Source organism: Budorcas taxicolor, chromosome 5 (assembly GCF_023091745.1).
Source record: "Budorcas taxicolor isolate Tak-1 chromosome 5, Takin1.1, whole genome shotgun sequence".
NCBI classification, from domain to species: Eukaryota; Metazoa; Chordata; class Mammalia; order Artiodactyla; family Bovidae; genus Budorcas; species Budorcas taxicolor.
In genome coordinates this window covers 113790686-113816443 of record NC_068914.1, presented here as the reverse complement: position 1 = coordinate 113816443, position 25758 = coordinate 113790686, and the positions used below count along the sequence as shown (strand labels likewise).

At 43.6% G+C, this 25758-nt stretch overlaps 1 protein-coding gene across 1 annotated transcript in view; it reads right to left on the bottom strand.

Moving 5' to 3' along the window:
• Window positions 1-25758, bottom strand: part of RFX4 (regulatory factor X4) — a 152285-nt gene that overhangs the window by 101227 nt on the left and 25300 nt on the right. The window contains exons 3-4 of the mRNA XM_052640515.1: window positions 23987-24047; window positions 2321-2444 (exon numbers count right to left, since the gene is read on the bottom strand). Of these exons, the coding sequence (XP_052496475.1) occupies window positions 2321-2444; window positions 23987-24047 (185 nt within the window). The remainder of the gene's footprint in view (window positions 1-2320; window positions 2445-23986; window positions 24048-25758) is intronic.

Sequence of the window (25758 nt, the reverse complement as noted above, 5' to 3'; positions counted from 1 at the left end):
CTTGAGAGTCCCTTGCACTGCAAGGAGATCTAACAAGTCCATTCTAAAGGAAATCAGTCCTGAATATTCTTTGGAAGGAATGATGCTGAAGCTGAAACTCCAATACTTTGACCACCTGATGGGAAGAACTGACTCATTTGAAAAAGACCCTGATACTGGGAAAGACTGAGGGCAGGAGGAGAAGGGGACGACAGAGGATGAGATGGTTGGATGGCATCACCGACTCAATGGAGATGAGTTTGAGTAAACTCTGGGAGTTGGTGGTGGACAGGGAGGCCTGGTGTGCTGGAGTCCATGGGGTCGTGAAGAGTTGGACACGACTGAGTGACTAAACTGAACTGAACTGAAGGATGCAAACACCCTGGGACTTGTTGAAATCCTGGGGGCAGATTTAAGACTTGGAATGATAGGCAGAGGGGGTCTAGGAGGTGCTAGGAGGAAGGGGTCAGAGATAAATTGATTTTACCTAGATCACAAGGTCAAGGAAACCCTGAGCTGACAACAGATTTGAGAGAAAAAGGAATAGAAGGTCCTTACACAGGCAAATTGGAGTTTCTAGAAATGGTGAATTTTTTTGGTTTGTTTTGTTTCAGAACCTAAGCTAACCAATGGCTATTTGTATCTGTGCACAAGCATCTCATGGAGAATTCATAAGAACGACAGTTGTAATGCACATGGTAGGTGTTACTAAATATCTGAGCAACCAGCTGACTGATAGCACAGTAGGCTGTATCAGCCACTGCCATTCTCTCCTGTGTATCTTGCAACATCCCTGGGAAGAATGCAGGGGTTAATTCCCATTTCAGAGCTGACAGGACTGAGGCTCAGAAAGGTAATGTGATAAATCCAGGAGAGCTGGGATTCTTGGTCATTTGGTTCACCCACCCTGTCTTCCTATCTGAGAGGCTTTATCTGGACTCTCCATCACAGTCATTCAGGGTGCGTGTGAATACGAGAAAATGTTGCAGGACCACAGAACAGGAATGCCCTCCATCTGGATTCTTCCTTCTCCCACTGCCGAGGGCTCACACTGCCCCTCCCTAGTCTGCAAGCCTTTCCACAGGGGGACCCAGATCGGGTTCCCTTTAAGTCCCACTGCCTGCCATAATGCTTGCCACACAGCGTGTCTCAGTCAATACTGCCCAAATGAATAAATGAACTGGCAAAAGTTGTTTCTTCATTGACTTTTGTTTTTTAAAGTTCTTTTCACTTTGGAGAACCAGCATTAACCCATCACACAAACATTTTTCCCTCCCTAAATCACCACCGAGCATCTTCACATTTTTTGAGTGAAGCCAGTTCTCGGCCACTTGGTTTCAGACTCTCCGGGGTGGTTGCTATGCCTAACATTGCTCTGCTTTTTTTTTTTTCTTGCTCATGATATATCTGTTGGGGATCTGAAAAGGAAATTTCTGAAACTTAAACATCTTCCTGTTGTTTCAGTCCACTACACTTACACTCAGAACACTGGTAAGGAATAATGGTGCAGGACAAGACTGTTTTTTTGTTGGCAGATGCAGAAAAAAAAAAAAAAAATTATACATGGTAAAAAAAGAAGCTAATAAAAGGAGAAAGAGTTTAGATGTATTGGCTCAAATTGAGTGTTTTCAGGATGTAAAATATCTAGGTTTTTAATCTATCAAATAAACACATGATGAGTCTTTTTTTTTTCTATTGGAATACAATTGCTTTACAATGTTGTGTTAGTTTCTGCTGTACAATGGAGTGAATCTTAAACTTCCAGCTGCCTTGGCCTGCTGAATATGAATGTTCAGTGGTAATGGTTTTCTGTAGAGATAACTACAGAAAACGTGTGGAATGTATTTTCATCATAAGTGGATAGAGAACACTCGGGTCTGCAGTGATAGTACAAATTGTACTACCTCCAGCTGAGGACTCCCAGACGTCCACGCTGATGATGCAAGGCCCCTTCACAGTTTCTCCAAGTCGCTCACGTTGCTAACCCAAGCCTGTCCCACTGACATCCACATAACATACTTTCCAGTTCAAGAACTACCTCTCAGAGAAAAGAAGTTACTGTTTGCAAACTAAGTACTAAGGAAATTCAAGGTAGACATTCACTTTTATTTTACAACATGTCTGAATTGTTCGAAAATTTTAATCTTTGTTATTACTCTGTTTTGGCATTCGGCTTGGCACTACTTTGTTAACAATTGTTTGACATTTTAATGGCAAAGTAACCAAAGTATTTACTTTGGTAACCTAAAAAAAATTGAATTATTTAAAACACGGTTAAGAACTACACATCCATTACTGAGAAGGGGGAAAAAAGGAATAAGCTGGATGAGGTTGGACTCACCTTCCCAAAGCTGGCAGCATTAACAGGCTGGGTGTCATTCTTCTCACAAAAATCCAGGTAATGCATGTAGAGGGCGCTGCGAGGGATGCACACTCCTTCTGCAATCTCGTAGTTCTCCTCCAGCCTGGGGAAATAAAAGCTTGATGAGAGAACCCAAGCAAGAAGGACCTGTTCTTTCTAGTCCTTCTCCAGAGCTGGGCAGGCCTGAGAAATAACTCTTCTACTACAGATGTGAAAACTGAGACCCAGGAAGACAAAGCAACCTGCCTTAGGTCGGGCACGGAGTTGGCAGGATCAGACTCCTGGCCCCTTTGGGTACTACCTCAGGTCGCTTTTCCAGTGCAAATTCCTAATCCCTTTCCTCTGCGGGGTCATTGACCTGACCGCATTCTGGATGAATCAGGTTCCCCCAAACTCCAAGCAATGATACAGAATCTTGCAGGTGCCCCTGTTTACCCAAGCTACCCACTGTGTAGCCATCTCTGATAGGTGTCAAAATCTTGGAGCTTCTTGGCTAATGAGAGCAGTGGAGTGAGACAGCCTGGGAAAACAAACACCCCACGACAGGCTGGGAGTTCGAGAGGCTCTGACCTGCTCACTGAGGGAGGTTCTATGACCACAGCAGGGGGCTAAACTGCTTGTTTTCTTTAGGCTCACCTTCCCTGCTGTACTGAGATTATATCATATGATTCCATAGCCATTACCTTCTTAATGACTATTAGGTTAGCAGTTCAGGGTACCACACTGTGGGCAGGTTCTTTACTGTCTGAGCCACCAAGGGAAGCCCAGGGAATTTCTCCCTGGGTTCAAATTCCAGCTTTGGCACTTGCTGGCTTCATGACCTTAGGCAAGTTATTTAACCTCAGCCCTCAGTTTCTTTCTGGAGGTATCAACTGTAACTGCCAGACTGTTACATCTGATTGTTGATCAGATGTAACGTGTGACACAAACCAGCATGGGGCTTGGCATGTGGTGGGCACTTAGTAGGTGTTGGACTTCATTATCATCCACTCTCCCTCTCCATAAAACATTTTTGAACACTCAGATGTCCAGAATTTGTGCTAGATACTGGGGACATAAGAGTAAACTAGACAGTTGTTTTTTTTCCCCCCTCTTTAAGCCAAACACCAAAACATAGATATCCAATCACCAAGTTCCCCCTCACTAAATCAGCCATGAAGAAAACAGAAAACAACAGCACATTGGTGTTCACTGTGAATGTCAAGAGCAACCAGCACCAAATTAAACAGGCTGTGAAGGCTTCAAGAACAAGTTTATGGTTGCCGGCGGGAAGGATGAGGGATAGGGATAGTTAGGGAGTTGGGGATGGACATGTACACCCTGCTATATTTAAAATGGATAAACAAGGACCTAGCACAGGAAACTTTGCTCAATGTTATGTGGCAACCTGGTTGGGAGGGGAGTTTGGAGGAGAATCAGTTCAGTTCAGTTCAGTCCTAAATCATGTCCGACTCTGCGACCCCATGGACTGCAGCATGCCAGGCTTCCCTGTCCATCACCAATTCTTGGAGCTTGCTCAAACTCATGTCCATTGAGTTGGTGATGCCATCCAACCATCTCATCCTCTGTCACTCCCTTCTCCTCCTGCCTTCAATCTTGCCCAGCATCAAGGTCTTTTCCAATGAGTCAGTTCTTCACATCAGGTGGCCAAAGGATTGGAGTTTCAGCTTCAGCATCAGTCTTTCCAATGAATATTCAGAACTGATTTCCTTTAGGATGGACTGGTTGGATCTCCTCCAAGGGAGAAGTCCAAAGGACTCTCAAGAGTCTTCTCCAACACCACAGCTCAAAAGCATAAATTTTACAGCACTCAGCTTTCTTTATAGTCCACCTCTCACATCCATACATGACTACTGGAAAAATCATAGCTTTGACTATATGGACCTTTGTTGGCAAAATAATGTCTCTGATTTTAATATACTGTCTAGGTTGGTCACAGCTTTTCTTCCAAAGAGCAAGCGTCTTTTAATTTCATGGCTGCAGTCACAATCTGCAGTGATTTCGGAGCCCAAGAAAATAAAGTCTCTCACTGTTTCCAATGTTTCCCATCTATTTGCCATGAAGTGATGGGACTGGATACCATGATCTTCGTTTTTTGAATGTTGAGTTTTTAGCCAGCTTTTTCACTCTCCTCTATCGCTTTCATCAAGAGGCTATTTAGTTCCTCTTTGCTTTCTGCCATAAGGATGGTGTCATCTGCGTATCTGAGGTTATAGATATTTCTCCCTGAAATCTTGATTTCAGCTTGTGCTTCATCCAGCCTGACATTTCGCATGTTATACTCTGCGTATAAGTTAAATAAGCAATGTGACAATATAGTCTTGATGTACTCCTTTTCCCAATTTGGAACCAGTCTGTTGTCCAATGCCTGATTCTAACTGTTCCTTCTTGACTTGCTTCTTGCCTTGCATACAAATTTCTCAGGAGGCAGGTAGATAAGGTGGTCTGGTATTCCCATCTCTTGAAGAATTTTCCACAGTTTGTTGTGATCCACACAGTCAAAGGCTTTGGTGTAGTCAATAAAGCAGAAATAGATGTTTTTCTGAAACTCTCTTGATTTTTCTATGATCCAATAGATGTTGGCAATTTGATCTCTGATTCCTCTGCCTTTTCTAAATCCAACTTGAACATCTGGATGTTCTCAGTTCATGTACTGTTGAAGCCTCACTTGGAGAATTTTGAGCATTATTTTGCTAGCGTGTGAGATGAGTGCAATTGTGTGGTAGTTTGAACATTCTTTGGCATTGCCTTTCTTTGGGAGGAGAATGGATACACATATATGTATGGCTGAGTCCCTTCACTTTCACTGGAAACTATCACAACATTGTTTGTTAATTTGCTATTCCCCAATGGGGCTTCCCTGGTGGCTCAGAAGGTGAAGAATCTGCCTGCAATGCAGAACACCCAGGTTCAATCCCTGGGTCAGGAAGATACCCTGGAGAAGGGAATGGCAACCCACTCCAGTATTCTTGCCTGGAGAATTCCACGGACAGAGGAGCCTGAAGGGCTACAGTCCATGGGGTTGCAGAGAGTCAGATACCGCTGAGTGACTAACACTTTCACTTTTCAGTACAAAATAAAAAGTTAAAAAAAAAAAAACCAGCCTGTGAAGAAGCTCTTTGACATTTATGTGGCTGAGGTCACACCTTGATCAGACCTGATGGAGAGGAAAAGGCATATATTTGGCCAGCTCCTGACTGTGATACTTTGGATACTGAAAACAAAATTGGGATCATCTAAACTGAGTCCAGTTGGCTAAGTCTAAATATAAAAGTTTTCACTATTGAAATAAAAAAAGAAGAATGTGAACATCCAAAAGAAACAGCCTCCTTTGTCATGGACACACTGGAAGGTTAAGCCTCTTTTTCAACAAAACTGCCGGGGCACATGACAGTTTGGGGACTTCTCTTTGGGCCCTGCTGCCACCAGAGCATGAGGCACACACTGTTCAATAAACTCACCAACAGAAAATATTTTTCCTTTGATGGTGAACTGAATTTTAGGAAACAATCCCAAGTCATTTGGAACCAAGTTTGAGGGCTTAAGTGACTGGAATACCCTTTTCTCCCAATGATGTTTTCTAGGGGGTCAGAAATAAGGCATGATGCTAGAGCAATGAAACAAATGTCCTCAAGTGGCTTCTAACTTTCTCTGAGGGCACTTGCCAAAGAAGTGGTTCAGTGCTGTCGTAACTGAAGAGGAATGAGGACACGGCCTCCCAAGGTGCCCACTTGAAAGGGCAGTAGTCCTTTGGCTCATTGCAACATGTGGTTGAGAGAAAATTGGCTCAGTCATTTCATATTCCAAGTGCGTGGATGACGCAGACAGCCAAACAACCCAAGGGACGCTCGGAAGAGTGAAGACGCCTGTGCTGACCGACCGGTCCCAGGTCATCTCACCCACTCCTCCTTCTTCCAGGAAGGGGAACGCTGAGTAACGCCTGACAATTTTTAGAAGTGGTCCAGGAAATAGTTGATGCAATCCCTTCTAGGCAACCTAATTCCTTGAGGCTGGGGTGGTGTCTGATTCACTTCTGCGTTTTTAAAGTCCAGCAGACTTCTGGGTACACAGCAGGTGCTCAGTAAATGTTTGTTGGATAGATTGTTTTAGTCATACATTCCTTCAGCAAATATTTATTGATCTCTTATCGCCCACCAGGTGCTGGGGATGCCGTGGTGCACAGGATGGTCCTTGTTTGTACTTGGAGAACTGATGAATGGTGGACAGTGGATAAAGGGGCTTCTTAGATGGCACTGGTGATAAAGAACCCACCTGCCAAAGTGAAGACATAAGAGATGTGGGCTTGATCCCTGGGTTGGGAAAATTCCCTGGAGGAGGGCATGGCTAACCACTCCAGTATCCATGCCTGGAGAATCCCCATGGACAGAGGAGCCTAGTGGGCTAGAGTCCATGGATCACCAAGAGTCAGACATGACTAAAGTGACTTAACACAGCACATAGCATAGACAGATAAAGATACAGGTCATCTTCAACTCAACAAATATATCTGAGTGCCAGACAGTGTTCTAGACTTTAAGGAATCGGTGGTGAACAAAACAAAGGCCCTGTCCTGAAAGGGCTTACATGCTGTGTGTCCCCAGCATCATGAATCGGAACGCAAAGGGTGTCACCCTGTGGAAAAAATGGTTTCACTTAGAGATTAGGTTTTACTTAGAGATTAGATTAGGCTCTATCTTGAGCCTTGGGGCTGGTGTGAATGGGGATCAGCCTTTTAATGGACCCCTAAATGCCATTCACAGTATCATCTTCCTAGAAAAGTGAAGTTCAAAGGTCCAAACAACCAGCTTATGCACAAACTCGTGGGGATCATCTGAAAAATGCAGCTTTCACAAAGTGGGGTCTCACAAACATTCTTTGTTTGGCCTGAACAGTGTTGGCCCAACTTTTAAAATTCAGGACATTTCACATAAGAAGCTGGATTTCTGGCTTCTTTTGAAAAGGCTGAGATCTGGCAGCATTCGGCCCATATTCCCGCATGACAACAATTGGCCAGAGTTACATGCACCCTGGGGTTGGCCAGAATCCTCCCTCCTCACTATTTTTCTTACACTCAATCTATTTTCTGTTCCCTGTCTGCCTCCTGTAGGCTCCTGTGTTGACATAAGACACAATCTATGCCCTAGTTTACTTTGCAGTTTATTTGAGGGAGAATAACACACAGAAATAAGAATATTGAAGTACTACAAATTCCCAACCACAGGTACAGAGGAAGGTAGGAAAACAGAAATTATCGTGAAAACGGGAACAGATGATTATGGTTCCATCTTTGTAACAACAACAAAAACAGTATCATCTGTTGTGCTCTTATTAGGCGCCAGGCACTGGGTATGGATTATCTCTCAATAACCGTATGATGGAAGTGCTATGCTCATATTTTAGATGAGGAAACTGAGGCTCAGAGGGTGAAATTCATTTGCGTATGGTCATGCAGCTAGTAAACGGGAGAGTTTTTCACACTCTGAGCCACTGTGGTATTCTGCCATGGTAGATGGAGGGGGTTCCAGGCAAGGAGAACAGCACGGATAAGAGACCAATGTGGCACAAGCTTTGGATGATGGAGACACTGGTCTGAGTGGAGAATGGGGTGTGTGAAGCAGTGTCTACAAGGAGAGAACTGTGGGAGCATGGAGAATCCTTGAATGCCACATAGGAGAATATGGCTTGGCATAAGAGTTAGCAACCTCTAGAGTTGAAGAGTTACTATGAAAATTGTGTTGCTTCAAGAGACAATCCCTCTGCCATCAAGTCCTCTGGGAGCACCCAGGACCTCAGACTTTGGGCAAGGAAGTACACCAGGGCAGATGATACCAGTAGCAGCCACATGGTGAAGTGAAAGTCGCTCAGTTGTGTCCAACTCTTTGCAACCCCATGGACTATAGAGTCCATGGAATTCTCCAGGCCAGAATACTGGAGTGGGTAGTCTTTCCCTTCTCCAGGGGATCTTCCCAACCTAGGAATCGAACCGGGGTTGCCTGCATTGCAGGCGGATTCTTTACCAATTGAGCTATCAGGGTGAATGGGACCAAGTGCAAGAGCGCAGCCAGCCGTGGGCAGGGTATGCCGTCAGTAAGAGGCGACCAGCTCTACTGTGGAGCTGTGCTGGTGAACCCTCAGTGGCTGCTCACAGATGCCCAAAGCCAAAAGCAGAACCCGGATGCAGACCAGCCACTTTGAGGTTAAAAGCCACAGGACAAAGACTGGGGTGCAAGAAGCAAGAGGAAGCCTGTATCCTTGGTGACTTGCTTAAGTACCTGCTCCAAGCATGGACCTCCAACATCTGGGCATGAAACAGAGAAAATAAAACCTCAAGGGTCAGGGCTTCCTTCATAGTCCAGTGGCTAAGAATCCACCTTGCAATGCAAAGGATACCAGTTTGATCCCAGGTCCAGGAAAATCCACTTGCCACAGGGCAAATGTGCACCACAACTAATGAGCCTATTCTCTGGAGCCCTTGAGCTGCAACTACTGAGCCCACGGGCCACCACTATTGAAGCCCACATGGCCCAGAGCCCGTGCTCTGCAACATGAGAAGCCACCGAAATGACTGAGCTGGTCGCCTCATGCAGCAACTACAGAATATCCCTCACTTGCCACAACTAAAGAAAGCCCGGGAGTGGCAACAAAGACCCAGCACAGCCAAAAAATGAAATAAATATTTTTTAAAATAAGTTACTGTGATAGTGTTATTTTCAGAAGGTAATGGAGTGGTACTGAGAGAACTGAAAAAAAAAAATTCAGAGGCAGGAAGTCCCAGGTGTTTCTAGGATGCTGTAGGAATAATAATAATGTTATCAAATACAATGGAATACTACTCAGCCATAAAAAAGAATGACATAATGGCCATTTGCAGCAACATGGATGGACCTAGAGATTATAATATTATACTAAGTAAAGTAAGTCAGAAAAAGACTAATACCATATCACTTATGTGGAATCTAAAATATGATACAAATGAACTTATTCACAAAGCAGAAACAGACTCACAGGCATGGAAAACAATTTTATGGTTACCAAGGGGAAATGGGGTGGGGGAGGGATAAATTAGGAGTTTGGGATTAGCAGATACCAACTATTATATATAAAACACATGAACAACAAGGCCTTACTGTATATTACAGGGAACTATATTCAATATCCTATAATCAACTATAATAAAAAAGAATATGAAAACAAACATATATGTCCAACTGAATTACTTTGCTGTATACCAGAAACTGACACAATATTGTAAATCAACTATACTTCAATTTAAAAGGTAATCAACAACAGTAACTAGCATTAATTGAAAATTTAGTGTGTTGTATTTGCCAGCAATAGATTGAGTATAAAAGAATGTTAAAAAAAAATAAAGACAACAACTCAATCAGGTCTCATAATTTTCATCTGAGACTATTGAGATTTCCACTAAGGGATTTCCTTAGAAAACTTTACTCTAACTCTTTTGGCCACTGTGCTGTGGGACATTTTCCAGTCTAATGCACACACAAGAACAACCTGGGCAGTTGGAACCTTGCCCATAACCAGTGCATAGCCAGCTACCCAGAGCAGGGAAATACCACTTTTTGCTTATCTTTGCTAATGATTTCCTAAAATTAATTTTGGCAAGAAAAATCCATAGACACATTCAACAAACATGCGCTTTAAACCATTTGGAATTCATCTTATAAAAAGCATATGATCTTTAAAATTACAGGAAGCTTAACTTTTCAAAGCATGGGAGTGCCATGATGGAATTTATTCTCTGAAAAACTCACCTAGTACCTGCATGATGGTTGGACAACGGGGACTAATGAAGCCTGGCACATAGTGGCTAACACTGCTAAGTCACTTCAGTCATGTCTGACTCTGTGTGACCCCATAGATAGCAGCCCACCAGGCTCCCCCATCCCTGGGATTCTCCAGGCAAGAACACTGGAGTGGGTTGCCATTCCCCGCCAGATGTGAGGAGGGCGGGAGCACCTTGGGAAGCCCTCAGGTTTAACTGGGCTGAATGGGTGGAAGGGCGCTCCATCCTCATGATTAATAAATGCCAACAAGGCAAGTTATGGGGGGGCGGGAAGGATAATGCTTCCAAATGTGGTGCTCAAGGGCATGGGCTCCCAGGTAAATTTCTGCTCCCCGACTCACTGGTTACTTTACTTAACCCCCTGTGCTAAATTGCTTCAGTCGTGTCTGACTCTGCGATCCTATGGACTATACCAGGCTTCTCCATCTATGGGATTCTCCAGGCAAGAATACTGGAGTGGACTGCCATTCCCTTTTCCAGGGGATCTTCCCAACCCAGAGATCAAACCCTTGTTTCCTGGGTCTCCTGCATTGCAAGGGGATTCTTTACCTCTAAGCCACCCGGGAAGACCTAAACCCCTGTGCCTCAATTTCTATTTGTTGTTTGTGGGCGTGTTTGCTCACTAAATCTGGTCACTCATGGAATCAGGATTAAATATGAGATCAAGTTTAAAATAACATGTCATTAACTGAGACCATAGCTACGACAAGCAGTTTGAATCATATGGGTGTCAGTCATCGTTCACAGAAGCTCAGCTAACGAAGCAGCCACCTGCCAAAGACCACAGCCTTCTAAAATAACCACATTCTTATCCATGTTTCATTTCTCTTACTGGAGCTTCTTCGCCTCAAGGTATCTAGGTGGCTTATGACTATGAAGCATTTTAATAAGCTCTAGGAGCGAAGAGATGTAATTGGCGTTAAGGGCGACTTTGATGCTTGATGAGTTTCTACAGGAATAGCATCATGACACTGTTCCCCAAACCTCCTCGCAAACTGCGTGTACCGAAGTTGCTAATTGGAATGCCAGCTTCCCTACCCAAGGCATGGCATAAAGAAAGGCAGTTAATTATGTCTCTTCGTATCTGATGAAATTTCCCCTTTTCCTCCTCACTTCTACAGGACATCATTAGTCTGGCATGGTGAACAATACTCCATTATACCTGGATTTTTTTTCTTTAATGATCACAAAAACATTCTACTTCTTCCATTTTCTGATCTTCTATTTAACAACTTGATCATATTTGAATTGAGCCTATCCTATTATGGAGGGATAATGACCTCAATCCACTCTCCAACACAAGTCATTATCTGCAGTATACATTGTCAAAAGGCCTCCTCACTAAGTTTCAGCACACAGTATCTGGTGGCACGTGCTGGAAGCTTCATATTAGCACTTTACAATGAAGAGCAGATGTCTCAGCCTGTAGCATAATTTCTTCCTCTGCTCTCATTTTAAACCTATTTTTCTTGTACATGCACATGGGCATTCAGTCCAGCCTCTGCTTCTCAAGTCCTTGTAGACGTGTCTGGGACAGAAACTTTTTTCTTCTATTTTACCAAAATTAACGACAGCAGGATGACAGAGGATGACATGGTTGGGTGGTATCACCAACTCACTGGACATGAGTTTAAGCAAACTCTGGGAGATAGCGGAGGACAGGGAAGCCTGGTGTCCTGCAGTAGATGGGGTGACAAAGAGTTGGACACAACTTAATAACTGAACAACAAAAAGACGCCAGGATTCTTTTATTTTTAACTTGCTAAACATCATGATTTAATACTGAGGTTATCAGAGAGATCTGCGACTGTAAAATATGTGGGAAAAATAAACTAGTTAAGCACTCAGTTGGCTCCTCTCTATCTCTCATACAAGTCCAAACTCCTTGCCTTGACACCCACAGCTCCTTCTCTCTGACCCCTAACAACTTCTCCATCTCCAGCTTCTCTGGCCTCACTCCCCTACATAGACACTTCTCTCCAGACCCCTGGACTGTCTGCCTCTCCTCAAACACACCTTGCCACACTCCACCCTGCTATACACGTTCCCTGGCCTTCCCACCACCGGAGGGGACTCCCTCTTTTGGGCCTCACTCTTCAATGCTCAGTTGAAATTTCTCTTCCATGAAGCCATGTTTAATTCCCACACAGCCCCATCTGCTAAACACGAATTTCTTCCTTGACAAATTCACATATTCGTTCATTCGATAATAAGTAGAGTGCTGAGTTATGTCTGTAGAAAGCATTTTACTTGAGGAGATGTGTCCTCTGCTCCCAAAGCTCTCACTGCCTCCTAGGGATTTCCAGAGCTCTTCCCATCTTTTCATGGCTCTAAACAGCTTCACTGAGAGAAAGCAGTGTTACATCAGGGATCACTGGGCTTGAATTCTCCTCCATCACTGACAAGCACTACTGTCTCAGGTATGTTACCTGAACTCTCAGACTCTCACTTCCTTCATCTGTGAAAATGAAGGGAATGGTACCCAATACTCATCTCCCAAGGCTGCTGTGAGGGTAAAACAAGAATCCATGCATAGCCCTCAGCCCTCTGGCTGGTATACGCCAATCACTCAATGGAGGGTAACTATCGGTATGGAGGGTAACTATGTCATTGTGGAATATTCAGGTAATGCTTCACATATTAGACTGAAAGCTCTTTCAAGACTGGGACCAAAGCACATTCCTATTTAGTCAGCGAGGTTCCTAGCACTGTGCCCTGAACATGGTCAGTAACACAGCAGATGGAAGGAAGAGGAAGGGAGTGAGGATGGGGGGAAGAAAAGCAAGCTTTTGCACAGATCCAAAAAACAAAAAACTTAAAAAAAATTTTTATGTGGACTATTTTTAAAGTCTTTAATGGGTTTGTTACAACATTGTTTCTGTTTTATGTCTATTTTTTGGCTCTGAGGCATGTGGGATCTTAGGTCCCGGACCAGGGATCAAACCCGCACCCCCTGCAAATGCAGGTTTGATCCCTGGTTAGAGAAGACAATGGCAACCCACTCCAGTACTCTTGCCTGGAAAATCCCATGGACGGAGGAGCCTGGTAGGCTGCAGTCCATGGGGTCGCTAGGAGTCGGACACAACTGAGCGACTTCACTTTCATGCACTGGAGAAGGAAATGGCAACCCATTCCAGTGTTCTTGCCTAGAAAATCCCAGGGATGGGGGAGCCTGGTGGGCTGCTGTCTCTGGGGTCGCACAGAGTTGGACACGACTGAAGCAACTTAGCAGCAATAGAAGCAGCAGGGACCTAAGATCCCACATGCCTCACAGCCAGGGAAAGTCCCTCAAAACACTTTTTACAAAAACTGCAACACCTGGGTGGTCAAAGGGAAACCTGTTTACATTAACAGATTTGACTTATATATATTTTCAAGGGCGTACTCTGTACCAGAGATGCTCATACTTGCTGTTGCCACTCCCTCAATGGGTAACATTATCCCCAGGACATAAAGGAAGAGATGGGAGGCTAAGTGACTTGCCTCAAATCACAAGGCTCGGAGAAAGCCTGCCTTGGAGTATGAACTCAGGGGCGACCCTTATAAAGCTCTCATTCTGCAAGGGACTAATATCCATCTGCTCAGTGAGTCAGTGTTTACCTGTTGAGCATCTGCTATGTGCCAGGCACTGGAGAATACAGCAGTAAACAAGGAGACACAAACCCAACCTCTGCTTTTAGGAAGCTGACAGTGTCTCAGAAGGCAGGTGGGAACCCAGGAAGGACGATCGGTTCAGTTCAGTTCAGTTGCTCACTAGTGTCCGACTCTTTGCGACCCCATTGAACCTCAGCACGCCAGGGCTCCCTGTCCATCACCAACTCCTGGAGTTTACCCAAACTCATGTCCATTCAGTCGGTGATGTCATACAACCATCTCATCCTCTGTCGTCTCCTTCTCTTCATGCCCTCAATCTTTCCCAGCATCAGGGTCTTTTCAGCTCTTCTCATGAGGTGGCCAAAGTATTGGAGTTTCAGCTTCAACATCAATCCTTCCAATGAACACCTAGGACTGATCTCCTTTAGGATGGACTGGTTGGATCTCCTTGCAGTCTAAGGGACTCTCAAGAGTCTTCTCCAACACCACAGTTCAAAAGCATCAATTCTTCGGTGCTCAGCTTTCTTTATAGCCCGACTCTCACATCCATACATGACTCCTGGAAAAACCATAGACTTGACGAGACAGACCTTTGTTGACAAAGTAATGTCTCTATTTTTTAATCTGCTGTCTAGGTTGGTCATAACTTTCCTTCCAAGGAGCAAGCATCTTTTAATTTCATGGCTGCAATCAGCATCTGTGATGATTTTGGAGCCTCCCAAAATAGTCAGTCACTGTTTCCACTGTTTCCCCATCTATTTCCCATGAAGTGATGGGACTAGATGCCATGAATTTCGTTTTCTGAATGTTGAGCTTTAAGCCAACTTTTTCACTCTCCTCTTTCACTTTCATCAAGAGGCTCTTTAGTTCTTCTTCACTTTCTGCCATAAGGGTGGTGTCATCTGCATATCTGAGGTTATTGATATTTCTCCCGGCAGTCTTGATTCCAGCTTATGCTTCTTCCAGCCCAGCGTTTCTCATGATGTACTCTGCATAGAAGTTAAATAAGCAGGGTGAAAATATACAGCCTTGATGTACTCCTTTTCCCTATTTGGAATCAGTCTGTTGTTCCATGTCCAGTTCTAACTGTTGCTTCCTGACCTGCATATAGGTTTCTCAAGAGGCAGGTCAGGTGGTCTGGTATTCCTATCTCTTTCAGAATTTTCCACAGTTTATTGTGATCCACACAGTCAAAGGCTTTGGCATAGTCAATAAAGCAGAAATAGATGTTTTTCTGGAACTCTCTTCCTTTTTCAATGATCCAGCAGATGTTGGCAATTTGATCTCTGGTTCCTCTGCCTTTTCCAAAACCAGCTTGAACATCTAGAAGTTCACGGTTCACGTATTGTTGAAGCCTGGCTTGGAGAATTTTGAGCATTACTTTACTAGCATGTGAGATGAGTGCAATTGTGTGGTAGTTTGAGCATTCTTTGGCATTGCCTTCCTTTGGGATTAGAATGAAAACTGACCTTTTCCAGTCCTGTGGCCACTGCTGAGTTTTCCAAATTTGCTGACATATTGAGTGCAGTGCTTTCACAGCATCATCTTTTAGGATTTGAAATAGCTCAACTGGAATTCCATCATCTCCACTATCATCGTTTGTAGTGATGCTTCCTAAGGCCCACTTCTCTTCACATTCCAGAATGTCTGGCTCTAGGTGAGTGATCACACCATTGTGATTATCTGAGTCATGAAGATCTTTTTTGTACAGTTCTTCTGTGTATTCTTGCCACCTCTTCTTAATATCTTCTGCTTCTGTTAGGTCCATACAATTTCTGTCCTTTATTGTGCCCATCTTTTCATGAAATAGTCCCTTGATATCTCTAATTTTCTTGATGAGATCTCTAGTCTTTCCCGTTCTATTGTTTTCCTCTATTTCTTTGCATTGATCACCGAGGAAGGAGCTTTCTTGTGGCTCAGCTGGTAAAGAATCTGCCTGCAATGCTAGAGACCTGGGCTTAATACCTGGGTTTGGAAGATCTTCTGGAGAAGGGAAAGGCTACCCACTCCAGTATTCTGGCCTGGAGAATTCCATGGACTACGTTGCATGGGGTCACAAAGAGTTGGAAGGACGATCACCAGATGATAAATAAGTACAAAATGGTGGCTCACGTGGGCTCTGAGTAGGCTTGAGTCAGATTCCCCAAAAGGCCAAAACAAACCAAAAAACCCACCAAATCTATTTTATTAAACAAACAATTAAATCCAAGATTTGCTGTTGGGTAGACAAACGGCCCTCCCTGGTGCCTCAGATGGTAAAGAAATCACCTGCAATGCAGGAAACCTGAGTTTGATCCCTGGGTTGGGAAGATCCCTTGGAGAAGGAAACGGCAACCCATTCCAGCATTCTTGCCTAGAAAAATCCCATGAACAGAAGAACCTGGTGGGCTCCAGTCCATGGGGTTGCAAAGAGTCAGACATGACTGAATGACTAACATTTAAACTGTCTTCAGACAAATATGAGTTCAGGTGGGCCCCTGGTATTTCTCCCGGGACCTCGACTGGCCCCGCCTCCCCTTGGTTGAGGGTCTTCTTAGGAGTTAGGCATTTCCCCGACTTGGGTAGAGTGAGACTGGGAACCTCTGCCTTGTTTTCCTCCTCTTCAAAGAGGGGTAACAGTCCGGCCTTCTCTACAAGTATTCATGGGATCCAAGGAGCTCGGTTGGTGACATCAGCTGGGGCAAGCCTGGCACATCACAGGTGTTGGCTCAACCTGTTTAGTTTGGTCAGTGCTCAGCCATGGATTGAATCAGGGATTTATTTCTGCCATTGTAATGACTCAAGTGGACCGGAATCTGGAGTAATCTAATCCAAATCTTGTTTCTCTCCTACAAGCTACCAAACTGGTATTCCAGAAAGGCCTGGCATTAGCCATGGTTTGGCATCAAAATTGTTCTGTTCCTTTTTTGATTAATCAAGTCTTTTTTTTTTTTTTTTTTTACAGAAACTAGGCAGTGTAATAGGAGAGTGTCGCAAGTTCGGTGTTGTTGCTAACCCATCTGTTGGGGCCTAGGCTAGGGTTTGGCAGTCAGAGTGCTAGTGGCCCCGACTGGCAGCAGATAAGATTTTGGCACCATCCTCTACCATAAACCACCCTTTTCAATCTTCCCTTTCCATCTAGTCCCTGTCTACTCAACTCCACCTCACATTACAAATAGGACTGCAGAGAACATCATATGTGCTCCCTTGCACACCTGGGGAAGTGTCTCTCCATGTCAGTATCCAGGCGTGGACACATATATCAACATGTTTTTAATTTGCGGGATTGCAAAATTGCCCACTCAAAAGGCTTTACCATTTTATACCTTTACCCACAGCATAAAATATTTTCTAAAAGTAAGAACCCAGCTCTACAATGTAGCATCTCATTCTCTGAGATGTTTATACCCTTCATGTTGTTCTGTTTATCTTTCTCCATCTCTAGGTGAAGGTTTCTAGCAGGACTAAGTCACATGGGCTAGATGCTGCCATTATCTATCACTTCTGGTTACATTCACAACTAAGAATGTTTAGCCTCTCTTTCTGGAAAGAGGTGGTCTAACTTATACTATGGAAGCAAATAAGGTTATGCTTCGTTGTTGTTCAGTTGCTTAGTTGTGTTCGACTCTTTGTGACCCCATGGACTGCTGCACACCAGGTTTCACTAACCTTCACCATCTCCCAGAGCTTGCTCAAACTCATGTCCATTGAGTCAGTGATGCCATCCAACCTCATCCTCTGATGTCCCCTTCTCCTCCTTCCCTCAATCTTTCCCAGCATCAGGGTCTTTTTCAATGAGTCAGCTCTTTGCATCAGGTGGCCAAAGTATTGGAATAGTATCCAGTCTGATTTTCTATCTCTGGCCTCTGAAGACATTTTAAAGAGAAACACCAAATTTATCTTGTTTCATATTGATTTGAGATATTGAAAGCCTAGCAATCAATCAAGCCTAATTATTATTTTTCAAAAGAAAGGAAAATGTCTCCCACGCAAGTGACAGCGTGGTCTTCCATTCCCCTCCTTGGGGAAGGGCCTTCCTTTCCCCGGAAGCTGCAGATGAGAAAGTGTCTCCATTCTGACAGCACAGAGAAGCTTCAAGTGACACCGGCCACAGGGGAGGTGTGTGAGAGGGAGGAGGACATGTGCTGGCCGCAAGCCGGCCGGGACAGTGGAACGGGCTGCTTCCCCGGCCGAAATCCTCCTTGTGAATAGAGGTTATTGTGTGGCCAGGATTCCAGCAGGGCTCACTATCCCCAGTGGGTTGGGCTTGACTAACCTCATGACCGAGGATGCTGGAAAGTGTTTGGCGGAAGGCATTTGACAATATTTGCCTGTTTTCTGCTGGGGGCTGCCTCCAGATCATGTGACTCTGCTTATTTTCAGCAGCTTGGCTGCTGTGTTATTTGTTCTTAGAGTGGGGATGGTATCTGGAGACATGGGGAGGGGGCTGGCGACGAGGCTGTGGAAGGCAAGAGAAGCAGATGGCTCCTAACCCAATCCCAGAAACAAGCCAAGCATCCCAGCAGGGCTGGGCACTGTCAGGCCAGCAGCTACCACCTGGGTGGTGAGGCCAGGGTCCCTTCCTGAGCCTGCCCAATACCCCTAGAGAAAGGGGACAACGTGAAGGACGTAGATACCCCAAAGGATGAGACGTCCTGTCATGGAGCAACGTTCTTTTTTTAAAAAAAGCATTTTGCACTGAGGCTGTATATAAAATGGTAAGACTATTACAGTGGGCAATTTTGCAATCCTGTTAACATTTTCTGTGCGTCCAGCACTTCCACTGCCTGATACCCAGGCAGAAGAAACACTTCTGTTAGGTGTGTGAGGGGATGTAAGAAGACGTTCTTTGGGGCTCTGCATGTAATGGCAAAAATGAGATCTGGGCACAGCTAAATGCATGTCAAGAGGGAAATGTCAGGACTTCCCTGGTGGTCCAGTGGTTAAGACTGCCTTTCAGTGCAGTGGGTGTCTGTTTGACCCCTGCTCAGGGAACTAAGATCCCACATGCCCCAGGGCAACTAAGCCCGAGCTGCAACAGAAGAATCTTCTGGAAGAAACTGCCTGCCTCAACTAAGACCCCATGCAGCCAAATAAATACTTTTCTTAAAAAAGAGGGAAACGGTGAAAGGAATTCTGCCTTGGTCTTACATGAAATACTGCTTAGTGATTAAAATGAGGTTGTTCTTTGTGGACTAATCTGGCTATAGCTTGAGGATATGCGGAAGAAAAGCAAGCTGAGGAAGAAAGCAAGCTATGCATCAAGACAGTGTGACAGGTTGTGGAACTAACTATAATTTTGGTGTTATATATCTGCATTCTTTTATAAAGGAGAAAATACTAAATAAAAAACACAGTTCAGAAACTTCTATCAGTACATGTGTGTTAGTTGCTCAGTCATGTCAGACTCTTTGTGACTGCATGGACTGTAGCCCACCAGGCTCCTCTGTCCATGGGATTTCCCAGGCAAGAATACTGGAGTGGGTTGCCATACTCTCCTCCAGGGGATCTTCCTGACCCCAGGGATTGAACCTGGATCTCCTGCATGGAAGCAGATTCTTTACCATCTGAACTGCCAGGAAAGTCCATCCTATCAGTACATATGCATGTAAATGCATAGGTAAGGGACAGTAAACACACACACACACACATACACACACGTGTATGCATGTATGCACAAACATACACACACACACATATTTCTCACTGGTAACAGCGTTGCTCTGGAGGACAAGGGAAGGAACTACATGAAAAAAGGACTTTAACCTTATCTGTAACGTTTTTGTTTTTCAATAAGGAAATACATTTTGTGTAAAGAATTTAAAATTCAAATGTAAATGAGTATTTGTTGAATTTATTTGAATCCTGCCCTCTTCTAAAAGCCTAACAAAATAAGAAAAAGGGGAAGAAAATTAGACAAAGGAAAGAGGTTGAAAAGTATAGATACACCAGATTTAGCTCTGGACTTCTTGGCAGCCAGAGCAGAAAGGGGACCTAGTATAAATTATGCCATTTTCCCTTGTAAAATGGAAGGTGTCTTCAGTTCCTTCTGAGAGACAGTTTTATGCTGAAACTCTAGTCTAAAACAATGTACTCATGTGGAACTCGATGTAAGAGGTCACATATCCTTCACCACGGTTTTGAGCATGACTGTTCCATCACTTCGTGGCAAATAGGTGGGGAAACAATGCAAACAGTGACAGACTTTATTTTCTTGGGTTCCAGAATCACTGTGGATGGTGACTGTAGCCATGAAATGAAAAAACACCTGCTCCTTGGAAGAAAAGCTATGACCAACCTAGACAGCATGCTAAAAAGCAGAGACATCACTTTGCTGACAAATGTCCAAATAGTCAAAGCTATTGTTTTTCCAGTAGTCATGTACGGATGTGAGAGCTGGACCATAAAGAAGGCTGAGTGCTGAAGAATTGATGCTTTTGAACTGTGTGTTATTGGAGAAGACTCTTGAGAGTCTCTTGAATAGCAAGGAGATCAAAGCAGTCAATCCTAAAGGAATCAATCCTGAATATTCATTGGCATGACTGATGCTGAAGCTGAAACTCCAGTAGGTTGGCCACCTGATGTGAACAACCAACTCGCTGGAAAAGACCCTGATGCTGGGAAAGATTGAAGATAGGAGGAGAAGGGAATGACAGAGGATAAGATGGTTGGATGGCATTACTGACTCTATGGACATGAGTTTGAGCAAGCTCTGGGAGGTGATGAAGGACAGGGAAGCCTGGTGCGCTGCAGTCCATGGGATCGCAAAGAGTTGGACACAACTTAGAGACTGAACAACTGCTGTCCCTAAGTTTAGAGAAATGTCCTTGCTTCTTCCCTGCTGTTTACAGTCTCCCTGCCTCCTAATCCCATCTCATCAGTGTCACTGTCTTCCTTACTGGCTGAGCTCCCATCACACAGACCACCTTCTGCAGTGCCCTGAAGAAGCTCCCACCCTGGAGAGAGTGAACAAGCTGTGGTGCATTGGTGCATGGCTGGGTTACGTTTCAGGACTGAGATGTCCTTCCCCACTGCTGAGAGATTGACTGCTGAGGCTGAAGCTTTCCTGGGGAGTCATCCTCAGCAGGACTGGAAGGGAACTGTCTCACCCAAATTTAGCCCTGTTCCTGGGGACTGCCTACCTGCTGTGATGAGTGAGGTGCAAGAATAAAGGCCCAGATCCATCGCCTCAGTTAGTCTCTGAAGGGTTTATCTCTGACGGGTCACCCCAGCTCAGAACTCCCTGTGGGATCACCAAAGCCACTGCCATAGCCCCCTTGCAGGCCAATAACCCTTCTTACACCCTTGTGGTACCACCCACCTAATAAACTACCTGCACGCATGTTTCTGCTCAGGGTCTGCCTCTGGGAGAGCCTGACCCACACTGTCCCCTCTACTGAGAACGTTTCCCTGATTTTAACACTATCATGGTGTCGTGAGGACTTCTTGTCACATAAATGTCCACGTAGATGTCACTGCTTCAAGGAAGCTTTCCCTCACTATTCAACCTAAAATAGCCTGTGAGATATTATTATCTCAGCCAATTCTAATTCTTCACTCTGTGCTTATCTCTATGTAACATATTCCTTGTTTATTTATTTATTATTAATAATTTTTTAAATTGTTATCCAAATTTTTCTTTCATCAGCCCCTATTCTTGGTCTGTCTTATCCACCACTGCATTCTCAGAGCCTAGAATAGGGGCCAGCAAACAGTAGGTGCTAATATTTCTTAATTTAGTGAATGACTGAAATTCTATCTTAAAAATATAAAGGGGATTGGAGGAAAATTTGAGGTTTGAACAACCTGATGCCTCTTGATAATAATAAGACTAAATTTTACAAATTTTCAAACCTGATTTGGCTCTGAAAACAGATTTTTTTTTTCATAAAAACAAATCCACTGCCTGGCTTTGTGAACTGAAAGATGAAATTTCTTCTGGAATGACATATGGGACCTTTTATTTGGAAAAATAAATATTTTGTATAGACTTAGGTGCAGCGGGAGAACTGACTGTGAGTATATCAGGAAGGAGAGAAGCCCTATTCCAGGACTCAGAAGGAAGATGTCTGCTGAGTGATCCACAGCTGCTAAGGTTTATCCAGCACCCACTCTTCTCCAGATACTGTTCAAGCCCTCTGTACATACTCTTTGTGATTACATTATGAGGAAAATACTACTGCCATCCCCATTTTACAGGTGAGTAGACTGAGGCACAGAAAGGTGAAGGAACTTGCTCAAGGTCACACGGAAAAGCACAGCTGGGAGTTAATTCCTGGCAGTCTTCCCAAGTGGTGCTAGTGGTAAAGAACCCCCTGCTAATGAAGGATATGTAAAAGATGAGGGTTTGATCCCTGGGTTGGGAAGATCCCTCAGAGAAGGGCATGGCAACCCACTACAGTATTCATGCCTGGAGAATCCCACGGACAGAGGAGCCTGGTGGGCTGCAGTCCATGGAGCTGCAAAGAGTTGGACACGACTGAAGCAGCTCAACACACACGCATGGAGTCTGACGTAAGAGATGACACTATCGACAGCCTCTCTGTTGCCAGGCAAATGTCAGAAGATCACAGGAAAACAGATGTGAACAAGGTGATTTTCTTCTAGTCCCCTTCAAATTTTTCACTCTGAAATGTACAATGTGTTCAGATGATTAAACCAAGAGTATCTGCTGATTTCTAGCATTTCTAGAAACTCTCACTCCCAAAGTCTTTTATGTTGACCCTTCACTCAATGTGCTGGCATTGTGGGAATCTGTGTGGCCATAATTTGGGCAGAAGGGTATAGGGAGAGATTTGAAGAGGGAAGTAGAGTTTTAAATAAAGTAAAAAAGCGGCAAATGCAGTGAGAAAAGGAATGTAGGGACAAATTGAAGGAAACAAGCCAAAAGACTGAAAATGGAGCTCTTGAAAACCTTTGTTATCCTTGAAGCAAAACAAGCTGACTACTGAGACTCTTGTTGGAGAAGATTGAGTTGCATTCCTGAATGCTTTCTCCCAACGTTGTTTTCCTCTCACCTGTGGGTGGATAAGTCAAAAGTATCTAATATGATTTGCTCATTAAAGCCCATCTGCTTGCTTTTTGGATCTGGTCTCTCCATCTTTCCTGATTTTTCTCTTCCTTTTTTTCTGAAGCAAAGGCTTTGCAGTTAAAGTGATCCAGCCAGGTTCCTGCCTCTGCCACTTCATGGCTGTGTGTATTTTTGGATAAATGATTTAACTGCCTAAGCTTTCTTTTCCTCATCTGTAAAATGGGCATAACAATACTAACTTGACAGAATTGTAAGAATGAAATGAGACACTTGTACAAAGTGCCTAACATGTAGCCTGGCACACTGTAGATTCATCTCTTTCTCTCTCCTTCCCCTTAATTCCTCACTTCCTTCACCTTTGTGGGCTGCACTGCTAGAAGCAGTAATAGCCTGTAACTGACAAAATCCTCTGAGGGGTGAGTGTCAGGTGTTCCTGTAGCCTTGGTGTTCAAAGCTACAACATAATTTGTAAGTCAAGCTCTTAGAGACCTGTACATATGAAACATGACTGCAAACACTTAACCCACATCATTAACTGTTACATCAAGTCCAGGAATTCCAAATAGTAAGGGGAGAGCCACTTGAGTAGATAATTTGTATTCATGTTACTAATGTCAAAAAATAATTAGAGTATGAAGTGTTAGGCGCTCAGTCATGTCCAGCTCTTTCATGATCCTAGGGACTGTAGCCCACCAAGTTCCTCTGTCCATGGGACTTCCTAGGCAAGACTACCGGAATGGGTTTCCCTTTCCTTCTCGAGGGGATCTTCCCAACCCAGGGATCAAACCTGCGTCTCCTGCATTGCAGGCAGATTCTTTACTCTCTGAGTCCCCAGGGAAGCCCCAATTGTAGAATAGTTGCAATTAATTATTAATTTATTGAGGGGTCATTGGTAAGGGAGAACAGACCTAAACCTCTATAATTGGCTGCAACATTATTTATTAAAATAATAGATTCTATTCAAGTCAATGACATCCATGTGGAATCCAGTCCTTGTCAGTGTTTCGATGTGGGGAAAATAAGTCTACTCCCAAATAAAATAAATATGAAAATGTATATCTCCAGGCTATATCTAAGGTGAGTATTTTTTACACACCTGCAAATTAAATTGATTGCATATGGGCTATTGGGTGTCAAGTTACTATGACATTCCAACTAATATGCTGTGCTGTTGGCAAGAAGACCAGTTATATGAGCTTTGCATCAAGGAAAGCTTGTTCAGAAGGGAACTCACCATTGCAGAGTAGCAGGAGTGGAGTGGGGCTTGGATGCTCTGTTATTTTCTTTTTCCTCATCTGTTAAAAGAAGAAGGAGCGAACTTCAGTAGGAAACCACCTGGGCGTTTCAGCTCTCTCAAGTTTCAGAAGACTACATTGTCCTCAAATGTTGATGCTTTGAGAGCAACGGCATTTTGGCTTTTTCAACACAAGAGATTTATCACACTTTAACAAGAAAAAAAGGAGAAGCTGACTTTTACAGACAAATCTTATATCAATTTGTATTTTTATTTGACATAATACATTATAGTTTGAAGAGCCATCTCCATCACTGAATAGTATCACTGCACTCCTCCAAATCCTAGAGACATGAATGTTGGTTAACTTAAATCTATCATGGTAATTTTTTATCCTCTAACCCCCTGATGGATTAGGTGGGGCATGTGACATGGTGATCTGGACTATCAGATTAAGAAGAAGCCCTGTGGTGCTTTTGGGCAAGTTATTTTTTTCCTAACAAAAAGGAAAAAGGGCCTTGATTTCAAATTTCTGGTCTCCAAAACTGGGGTGGGGTGGGTTGGGGGGAGTATGCTTTTGAAAGAAGGAGGGAGAGAGAGAGAGAGGGAGAAAGAAAGGGAGGAATGGAGGAAGGACAAAAGGAAAGAAAAGAAATGAAAGGAGAAAAGAGGGAGAAAGGGGAGGGGGAAGGGAAAGAAACAGAAGCGATACCCTGCTCTGACCTACGTTTGAACATGGCTGTGAGTGGACATGATAACTGGAGTGAGGTAGCAAACTTTCAACTGGGAAAAGAGCAGTCAGAGGACAAATTCAGTGCCAAGGAAGTCAGAGAGGAAAAGGGGGAAAACCTGGGGATTCTGAATATCATGCTGTGCCTCTCATTAACCAACCCTAAAAATCCTTGCATCTTTGGTGAGATAATACAATTTTCTGAGTTAATAAAACCTCTTTTCATTGGTTATTCACTTCCCTGCCTCCAAAACCATCCAAACTGTACAACACTATTATTTCTACACATATCCACATTCATCTCTCTGACTTGAGTATCTTGCTTAAGAAGATCCCACTTAAGAAGGCAAGGATGCCTGATTTCAAACTAAATTACAGAGTTATAGTGATCAAAACAGTAGAACACTGGCATAAAAACAGACACAGAGAAATGGAACAGAACAGAGGGCCCAGAAATAAACTCACATGCACAGTCAGTAATTTGTGACAAAGGAGCCAAGAATACACAATGGCAAAAGGACAATCTCTCCAATAAATGGTATTGGGAAAACTGGATAGCAATATGCGAAAGAATTAAACTGGACCACTATCTTATACCATATAAAAAATTAACTCGAAATCAATGAAAGACTTGAATGTAAAAACTAAAACTATAAATGTCCTAGAAGAAAACATAGGCAATAAGCACCTTGACATAAGGACTTGGCAATGGTTTTTTTGGATTTGATACCAAAGGAAAGACAACAAAAGCAAAAATAGACAAGTGAGAATACATCAAACTAAAAATCTTCTGCACAGCGAAGAGAAACAGCAACAACAAAAAAGGCAGCCTACCAAATGCGAGAAAATATCTGCAAATCATATGTCTGACAAGGAGCTAATGTTCAGAATGTACAAAGAACTCAACAACCCCTAAACAATCTGATTCAAAAATGGGCAGAAGATCTGAATAGACATTTTTTCCAAGAGATATATACATGGTCAATAGGTACTTGAAAAGATGCTCAACATCATTAATCATCAGGGAAATGAAAATTAAAAC